This window comes from Corvus brachyrhynchos, unplaced genomic scaffold (assembly GCF_000691975.1).
Source record: "Corvus brachyrhynchos isolate BGI_N302 unplaced genomic scaffold, ASM69197v1 scaffold219, whole genome shotgun sequence".
In the NCBI taxonomy this organism is placed as follows: Eukaryota; Metazoa; Chordata; class Aves; order Passeriformes; family Corvidae; genus Corvus; species Corvus brachyrhynchos.
This window is the reverse complement of record NW_008240034.1, coordinates 563865-573928: the sequence shown is the minus strand read 5'-3', so window position 1 is coordinate 573928 and position 10064 is coordinate 563865. Positions and strand designations below refer to the sequence as shown.

Sequence of the window (10064 nt, the reverse complement as noted above, 5' to 3'; positions counted from 1 at the left end):
AAGGGCACGGGCTCCTCTCCGGTCCCCTCCCCGATCCCTTCCCGCGTCCCGATTCCACCCCTGCTCCCCTGCCCAGTCCCCTCCCCGCGCCCTCCCAGGGTCTCTTCCTCGGTCCCTTTCTCGGATCCCTCTCCGGCCCCTTGCCTGGGTCCCCTCCCCCGATCCACTCGCCGGTCCTTCCCCGATTCTTTCCCGTGTCCCTTTCCCAGGTCCTTTCCCGTGTCCCTTTCCCGGGTCCCTTCCTGGTTGCCCTCCCCGGTCCCTTCCCCAGTCCCTTCTCGGGTCCCTTCTCTGATCCCTCCCCGGTGCCCTCCCCAGCCCTCTGCCCCCGCCGCTCCTCGGCTGCCTCAGAACCGGCTCCGGTTTCAGGAGGGTTTAGTGTGGCCAGACACGGAGGTTTTGTCTTTAACCACTTTTAGGTAGTGTGCCAAATCCACAGGTATTAAGATGGGAGAGCTCCCGGGGGAGGCTCTGTGTGTACACAGGGGCTTGTAAAATACAAGACAGGGGTATAAAGATGTTGTGTTGGAGGTCACAAGCTTGTTAAACCCACGGCTGGCTTGAGGTTAAGCCTTACGAGCTGTTTTGATGGGTTACGTTAAATAAACTTGCTCAGGAAATCCTTTTAATGAGAGGTTCTTTAATTTTGGGCGATTCTTACAAATTTTTTTGACAAAAGGAAAATATTTATTTAAAGACAGCTAACTGGATCTGTGGATCGTGTCTCCTATAGACAATCTGCCTGTTGGCTTTCCCATCTGAAAAAGCGAGAGCAAGAGAATCAGTTCAAGTGTAGACAATACAGAGGTGGGCATTATTGGGATATGTATGGGATTCGGGGAATAAAGCAGGATGTTCCTGTAAGACAGCCTCTTTTTCCAGCAATAGGATAAGCCACATATTTTAGTTTCTTCCCTCATACATATTTTTACGTTTGAAACCTTACAAGGAGCCGGTGACACTGTGTTACCTTGGGAGGGTCAGTCCCAGCTGCTGTGGGCAAACCTGCCTGCCTCCAACAGAGATGGAAAAGGCAGTTGACATATAGCACTAATAATAAATAAATATGTGTGCCACTGGAGTCCAGCAGTTCCTAATTTGAAAACACTATTATTACTGCTACAGCGGAGCCTGTGATTTGGTTATTTATTTAAATCATATTTGCTTTTTGGGGTTCAAGCATGTTTATGTCCTAAACTCCCTAAGCTTTGCTGTGTTACAGTGTGGTAGGAAAATGTACTCTTGAGTTCATGGATGGAGGAACAAGACAGCAAAGCAAAGCCTGGGCTGGAACATTTCCATATAATTTTTACAGTGCAAATACTTTATGAAGTATTTTACAGACAATTTGGACCATCAAGTCCCTAATTTGAAAGGTTTTCAGCTGCTGGGGTGTTTGATTCTATTTTCTGGGTGCTTGACTCTGTTTTCTGGGAATGGTGAGGTCATGGAGCACCACGGTGGGGACGGAAAACAACGCGGGGCCGGCACCGGCCTGGCTTGGAGGGGGGGAAATGCACGTACGAGAGTTGCATAAGCAAACAAGTTGTTCCCTGAGCAACGGGTCTGATGGAGGCAGCTTTCTTGGAGATCTGTGCCCTGTGTTCCCACAGACAGGCCCCGAGGTAACGCTGCTCTCCAGTGATAATATTCCCCCCATCCGTGGTTTTCCTTGTGCCCTGTAAATTTCTCTTCCCCTTGGTGCCTTTAGGCAGCAGGAGAAGAGTTGAGGGCAAGCAGCAGGTAGATGCAGGTGGTTCAGGAGACAAATGGGGTGGATGGTAAAGTTCACATTTACATCCAGATTATGAGTTTTTCCTCCTCAACCCATCCCGTTTTCCTGAATATTTTAGGAGTACTTCATGTGAGAGCACTCTTCCTCTCTTGCATGTGGCTAAAGGTAGTTGGTGAGTTCAGAAATCACTGACAGGAGTACAAGCAAGGGTTAAGGAAAGAAGGCCTGACCTGTGTGTAAAATGAAGATCCATATATCTTGTTTCGGGAAGGAAGACAGGTTTGTGTATTTTTTTTTAATCACGTGTAAACATAATGCAACTTCTTGAAATAAGTCTCGCACATGACTCATGCCTGTCAGTTCATTAGCTCTGGTATTTGGGGTGGGATTTACCTCACCTAGTTTTAGGCTTCTGCTAATGGAGCAGCTTACTTTGGGCTCCTTTTCTGGTTAATAGAAAACTGATCAAAGCAGTCACTGGAGTTTAAAGGATGTTTCCTCCTCTTCGGAACTCTTCCCCTAAATTTGGGAGCTGCACATGTGCTCCCTTGCCTGCTGCTGATGTGGGAGTTGGGAATCTGGCTGAGAGATCTCTACGTAAATTGTCATGTGGGACAAATTTCACTGTGTATTGCTTGTAGTAACACACTTATAAAATAGGTCGCTTCTTAGTATTATATCTGGCTGATACAGATTATTTTGTGCTCATAAACTCATTAAGAAACTGTTCCCTTGTCTCACCTCAAGCCTGTGTTAATTTTTGATGTTGAGAGACTCGGTCTAGAATGAAATTTTGTTCCCTGGAGAATAAAGTAGAAAAAGTGAGTGCAGAAGGGCAGGGCTGTACCAAACCCAGGCCCCGGTGTGTCCTGTCCCTTTTTTGGGGAGAGGCAGCACAGTGGCTATCTGTGAACTGTGTAAAACCCCAGAGCTTTCTGGAGGTCAGTTTTGGGGTGACTGCCTTGTGGAATACGATTGATGTTGATATGGGCGAGGTGTAGAACCTGTTCCTGCTGCCTTTGGAGCAGGGAGGATCTCCAGGTGTGTCAGCACCGACACCGACCCCGGCTGCTACCCTGAGTGATCCCAGAGCTCCTGGGATGCTGTCGCTCCAGTGCTGGTTATCTCTGCGTGGAAACAGGGCAGGATGAGTCGTGTTTGCTGTTCAGGGTTGGAATCAAAGGAGGGGAGCATAAAGACAGCCCAAACCAGGCTTTAAAGGCCAGACTGTGAGGGGTTTGCCCTCGGTTCAGCGGCACCAAGTTGAGCAGTGAGAGGTAACAGGCACCCGAGATGTTCCCTGAGGGGCTGGGGCTTTATAGGGGCTCGCTTAGGAGTCCATATCCAGTTTGCTCAGATTAAGGTATCTGAGGTGCAGAACTGAAGCTTAAAAATCCGTATGTCACAACTGATGGTTTTTATGTTTATTAAATGATTGCTGCAGTAGGCTAGGAGCTGTCACACAGTCCTTCCCACTAATCTGTCTCCAGGATGTTTTCCTGTCTTAGCAGTTACCCCAAGAAACACCCAAAAGTCCTTTTCCCAGTTTCCTAAAGCCACTTCTAAAAATCAGCCTTGTGTAGAATTGCAACGCTTTTGACCCAACCCAAGCGAGTGTAATTTTTCTGCAATAGTTTGTTTATTCAGTAGGCAGCAAATACTACAAGAAAAGCAGAATTAACTAATAGTTACCTCAAATGGTTTGTGATCCTTCTGTGCCAGATTATGCTGGTCTTGATTGTTAAAGGCCGGAGCTCTGAAGCAGTGAATCATTCTGGTTTGGTATCCACATGATTTACTATAAACAAGGTTTAAGTTCCAGCTATTCCCCTGGTTAGACTCTATCTTGAAAACTTAACCTCTGACATCAGACCTGTTTTTTTCATTCAGGACTTGAAGGTTGTTACCAAACCAGTTTGTCCAAGAGGTTTTGGCATCAGAGGATTTGTTTGTTTGTTTGTTTGTTTGTTTGTTTTTTAAAAAGCATGGCTTCAGCTTGGTTTTCTGGGGGGGCTGATGGAACATGTCTAGGATGAATTAGTAGTTTTTTGAGTGAGTAGCTTGGTAGCAGGGATGGAGCAGTGCTTCCTCTGGCAGCTCAGAGCTGTGCTGCTGTTTCTGCTGAAATTTAGGAATTTATGTGTAGTGGAGGTTTTGCCAGTAGTTTGCGCAGGGGCAGGTTTGGGTCTACTACTGGAGAATCAATTTGTGAGTTTTTATTTCCCTGAAAGCTGATTTATGTGTTTTTTGAAACCTGGTTGTCTGTGTTATAATTGATGGCTCAACTTTGCTGTCCTTCTTCTGGGATCAAACCTGCCTTGCCTTCCTACTGAATGGTTGATTAATTCCCCTGTCCCTGCAGAAGAAATACTATCGAGAGAAGCTGTGGAAAAACACTTATTACTTTGCTTAAAACTGCTTCTTGTTGTCTTGGTAACAATAAATTTATGGAGTGACTTAAGCTGCTACTGCATGAACAGGAGATATAAACTGCTGAAAATTCAAAGGCATGAAAAGATGGAGAAACCTTCAACTAAAAAGCGTTATTTCATTTCAGATGTTCTTAATTCCTTATTATTCTCTTTGATCCTTGAGGTGTTAAAAAGAGAGAGCTTAGATACGTTTTATCACTTAAAAACTAAATTGAAGGAGAACCTGAAAAATAATTAAGTGTGATTTTTCTCTAAATGTGGGAAAAAGTAGCTGATGGACCATGGGTGTTGTACTTCCAGCTCTGGTAGATTTATATTTTTAACTCTTCAAAAGCTTCACTCATCTCTTTTTAGATTCAGCTTCGGCTAACCTTTGTTCCTTAACACATCTTTTCAAAATATTTGGAGTTGTTAGCCTTTGGTCACCTTTTCTGCAGCCTCCAGTGGGGAATCTGTGTCAGGATGGGGAGAGCTGGAAGCGAGGGAGGTTTGTACCCTGCAGGGGTGTTTAGATGGTTGCATTTTTTGTGGAGGTTGGAAGATCTTTGAGCAGCTTTGGGGCTGTTTGGACCAGGAGCAGCACGGCTCGTGTCAGTGGTGATCTCCAGAAGTCTGAAAGCTTCAGGAGCAGAGTGATTTAACTGGTTTTGCGTGTTTAAGGAAAGGGGTGAAAGCTGTGAACTCCAGGGCTGCAGAGACCAGGAGTGCCAGGACCCAGGGAAAGGCTTCCCAGTGCCAGAGGGCAGGGCTGGATGGGATCTTGGGCAGGAATTGTTCCCTGGGAGGGTGGGCAGGCCCTGGCACAGGGTGCCCAGAGCAGCTGGGGCTGCCCCTGGATCCCTGGCAGTGTCCAAGGCCAGGCTGGACATTGGGGCTTGGAGCAGCCTGGGACAGTGGGAGGTGTCCCTGCCCATGGCAGGGGTGGCACTGGATGGGCTTTAAGGTCCCTCCAACCCACATCATTCTGGGGTTCAGATCATCCTCTCTGAATCCCTGCTGGCTGTGGATCTGTTCCTCAGACACCGGTGTGATGCAGCAGCTGCCCACCCGGGTAGCTCCTCCAGACCAAGCTCCTTAGCTCCGTTCCTGCACAAAAGGAAGATTTCCACAGCCTGAAATGCAGCCACAGCACTCAGAGAGCTTCGTCCTGACCATACCTAACTGCAGATCTTTTCACCCGTGCTCAAGGTGCTCTGTCCATGGAGCTGGGCAGGGATAGTGTGGGTGAAGGGCTTGTGTGCAGCCCCTGGTGACTCGCCTCACTCTACCCAAAACGGTGAAAGACAGAGGCAGTTGTGCTCAGGTTATTCATGCATCTCGTGGCCTTCAGCCACAGCAATAGCCTGGAGCTCTGACTCTCAGAAGTAATTCCTGGTCTGTATTTTTTGACCTTTCCTTTCACTTCAGGGTCAGCTGTCCATTGCAACAGGCAGTACTTTGTCCTGTGGTACAGCAGCTGGTGGTGGGTACCACCCCAGCATTGCCACTGTGCCCCACGATAATGAGAACCAAGAATAAATAAGAACCAAGATGTTGGATTTTGAATTTATCAGGTAATTTTAGCTGCACTGGTGACTTGGACGTTGAATTCAGTCTTTCAGTTGCTTACGTGTCCTTCTGTTACTTCTCCTTTCGTGGAGGAACCACTGTCCTGACTTGCCATGCACTTGCATCCTTGGAAATACCAATGTTATTTATTGCAAAGAAATATTCAGAGTGTTTAAGCTGAATCTGTTGCTTTCCCAGTTCCTTTAGCCCAGGTTGGGATGTGCAGCAATACGGTTTGGGGCAGAGAGGTTGCTGCTGGCCGGTCATCAGGTTCCTTTTCCCACTTTTTCCAAGTACATCCTTAATCCTTGAGGCACTGTGTACGTTGGCTTTTTTTCTTCCAGAAGGCAATTTATGAAACAACTTGGATATAGTGCCAAAAAATCCCATTGGGCAATAGGATTGCTTCAAATCCCATGTTAGTATTGCCAATTTTTTTTTCCTGCAGTCAGTGGAGCAAAATTTTGAATAATCATTAAGATATTTGCATAGAATTTGGTTTTAACCCCTACAGCAGTTGGTCTGTGTTAAACCTTGAGGAGTCAGACAATTCTAACTGTGAAATATTTGTGTTCACATCAGTTTTTTGAGGCTGGGTCATCCCTTGTAGCTGTGATGTGGTGGTTTTTTAGTTGGTGAACTTTACATACAGTGACAAAAAGAGGAAAGAGGGTTTTTTTTTTTTAAGTGGGGAGGGAAGAGACTGGCCCAGCTGTAGACAAAAGGGAAAATCCTTTGAGTGGATGCAGTCTTCAAAAAGGAAAAATTCATAAAGAATCCAACTGGATTTGAACATTAAGGACTGGCTGATGTTTCTATGAAGTTGCTTTCAAAAGGGAACTTGTTGCAGGGAGTTTCGTTGTGCTGTACAGGTGTGGGACTCCAAATTTCCTTCTTGATTTCTTACCTGTGCTTAGAGTTAAAAAAATATTCCCCTATTCAAACTTTTTCCTTTTGCTGGTGCCTGGATTCCTATTATTCGCTTTACCTTCTAATTTATGCTTCATGTATTTGTTCGCTTTGCCAGTTCTTTGGTTACTGGGTCTGTGAAATAAACTGCCCCGATAGTCAAGACAGGGAGATTTGCACGCTTGAGAAAATAATAACAAAAAAAGCCCCAACACCTCATCTGAAAAGAATGCTCAGGGCAAAAATTACTAATGTAGTAAATTACTCCTGTCAGCAGAGTCTGGGCAGGAGCGTGGGCTGTGCTCTTGTGCATTTCCAGGTTTTGCTGCTTTCTTCCCAAGCACTACCATCTCTGGCCATTACTCTTTTCCTATCTTCCCCTCCCTGCAACCATTCTAAATGACTCCCTCTAATCCCCTGGCATTAATTGCACGATCTGAGATGAGGTAGGTGTGTTGCTGGCAGCTACCTAAAGAAAACAGCCCAGACATCTCTTCCCTTTGTGAGCGCCAAGTGATGTTCCAGGACTGGTGTTACCACTGCAGTTGTGATAGAGGCAACAGGCAGGGACTCAAGATGGCAGAAAAAATGATGAAATACTCTTGTTTTGTAACCATATACCAGGGAACGTTCCCCACAGTGTATTTCTTAACACTTGAAGCCTGCTTTGCTGAGAGGGCCACGTGTCCCGAGCGGAGCTCGGTGCGGTTGGACAAAACTGAACGTTTAGAAAACTACAACAATTAACCTTTTGTTAAATAAATAAATTGTCCTTTGCCTCCCAGTTTGCAGGAGCATGGACATCCGCAACAACCTGACCCGGCTGAACATGCTGGAGAACTGCACTGTGATCGAGGGCCACTTGCAGATCCTGCTGATGTTCAAAACCAAGCCCGAAGATTTCCGCGAACTCAGCTTCCCCAAGCTGACCATGATCACAGACTACCTGCTGCTGTTCCGTGTGTACGGCCTGGAGAGCTTGAAGGGCCTCTTCCCCAACCTCACTGTGATCCGAGGGACTCGCCTGTTCTTCAACTACGCCCTGGTGATCTTTGAGATGGTTCACCTGAAGGAGATCGGCCTCTACAACCTGATGAACATCACCCGGGGCGCCGTGCGCATCGAGAAGAACAACGAGCTCTGCTACCTGTCCACCATCGACTGGTCCAGGATTTTGGATTCTGTGGAAGACAATTACATCGTGGCCAACAAGGATGACAAAGAAGAGTGTGGAGATGTGTGCCCGGGCACTGTGAAAGGGAAGAGCAACTGTCCCCCGACGGTGATAAACGGGATTTTCATCGAGCGCTGCTGGACGCACGATCGCTGCCAGAGAGGTGAGTGCACAGTTCGGGGTCTCAGCTGGGGCTTTGCTGTCAAGGTCTGACCTGTTAGGACCTGTGAGACCCTGGCTCAGGTTGCCCAGGGAAGCTGTGGCTGCCCCATCCCTGGAAGTGTCTGAGGCCGGGCTGGACAGGGCTGGGAGCACCCTGGGACAGTGGAAGAGGTCCCTGCCCATGGCAGGGGTGGCACTGGGTGGGCTTTAGATCCCTTCCAACCCAAACCATTCTGGGATTCTTGGAGGGCTGATAGGTGCCTATTGATTGCTACCTGAAAGCACAGATTCCTAAATCAGGGCTCAAAATTGACATTAGGAGGTGAAGAGAAAACCTTTGGGATGGGGCTGTGTGGACAGTTCTTTCACCTGTGTTTATAGGTATCCAGAATTCTGTGTTTGGCTCCTCTGGAGAGTCAGGAACTGCCCAGAGCTCACCATTTTAATGGACTTTGAGTGTCTTGTATAGTAGTTGGTACTCTGAGTATCTTTGTTAGGGTTTGGGTAGGGAATGAAAGTCCAGACTGACTGGAAGGGTGCAGCAGGTGGAAGCACAACAGTGGAGAAAAGTCTCCATGGAATAAACCCCATTCTGGAAAGGTGCAATTCCATTTTTACCAAAACCTTCCTGCCATAAAAAGGTGTAAGATCTGTGGATGAGTGAGCAGCGTTTGCTCAGAGAAGAAGCTGGAAGCTGAGTCAGACCTGAAGGGGAAAGGGAGAAGGAGGAGAAAGGACCTGGGTGGGGTTAGAGGGTGAAATAACAGGGCTTTGAGCCCGGGGCTTTGGTTCAGGGGAGAAGCTGTGTTCAAAAAATCTCCCTGCTGTTACCACGTCAGTCCTCAAATGTATTAAAGTTGCTTTTAATTTTATACAGATTTGTTTTTTCCAAACTTGGAACTGACCTTAAGCTTAGCTTTAATTATATATTCGCTTTGATTTATGTTAAATCTGACTTGACGGGGGGAGCAAAGTGAATTGAGGTGAGAGTGACACATTTAGGGTTGTCTGCCTTTCTGGAGGTTGTGCATCCAAATGAACCAGTGTGTCCTGAGACGAAATTAGGAAACTTGTGGGCTGGAGAGAATTTCTTGCCAAGCTTTAAAGGGCAGCTCTGAGTGCAAAGTGCCAAATTTGAGGAGGAATTCCTACCAGTATGCACAAACTAATGCAATTAATGTGGTTTCCCCTCTGCTACTCCTCACCCCCAAATTGTCCAGCTTCCTTTTAAAGAAAGTGCTTATTTTTTGTGGCCAGAATAACAGTGTATGAGCAAGAAGATGCAAGTGTGTACGTGTGTTCCTTTTTTAAAACGAAAAAAAAGATTGTAAAGCATTTTATTTATAAACTTTCAGGTATGCAGTTACGTCAGCTCTGAAACCTGGTTTCTCATGTATTTCACGTGCTGTGTTTTCTGCTATTTCATGAGGTTAAAGCTCTGCTTGGTACTTTTTTAGTGCCTAGACCATAATGCCCCTCATTCCTGTGAATTTTCTGGGGCTGTGCTGCAGCAGACTGGAATGGATGGTTTCTCTCCTTTAAACAACTGCCTGTTTCCATGAAACCTGGAGAAATGTAATATTTTAATGATAATATTTTACCATTGGGACAGAAATCTCAGCTCCTGAGCCTCTGGTGCAGGAGTTTGTTGGAGGACACCTGTCCAGTACCTGCCTCAGCTCAGTCACCACACCTGTTTGACCCAGAAATTGATATTTTAATCAGAAAATGGTTTCAAAAGTTACCATACACACATGCTCCCATCTGGTTTTCCGTGTCCCTTGCAGAAGGAACAGTAGGGAAGCAGTGCTCCTGCATATTTGGGCAGTGACTGGAATGCACTTCCCAAACCACTTAACAAGCCGAGCTTATCTTTGTTTTGAACGTTCGGATTTGGACTTTAATTTTTTGGTAGCCACTGATTTGCACAAGCTGGGATCTGTGTGATCCCGTGCCTTGTGACACCTGCCCCTGTGCTTCTGCAGTTGTTTTGACAGCCTGAGAGGTCTTTTAGACCTTTCTGTCTGTTTGTGAGTAGCCTTTAGACTCCGAGCACACGCCGATGGTGGAGATTAAGTGGCATTTATTTAGCGAACCTGCCGGT

General features: G+C 46.5%; 1 protein-coding gene across 1 annotated transcript in view; it reads left to right on the top strand.

Annotated features, from left to right (window-relative positions):
• The first annotated feature begins 7409 nt into the window (after positions 1-7409).
• Positions 7410-10064, top strand: part of INSR (insulin receptor) — a 48035-nt gene continuing 45380 nt past the window's right edge. Inside the window, exon 1 of the mRNA XM_008641006.2 lies at positions 7410-7961. Within this exon, the coding sequence (XP_008639228.1) occupies positions 7421-7961 (541 nt within the window). The 5' untranslated portion in view covers positions 7410-7420. The remainder of the gene's footprint in view (positions 7962-10064) is intronic.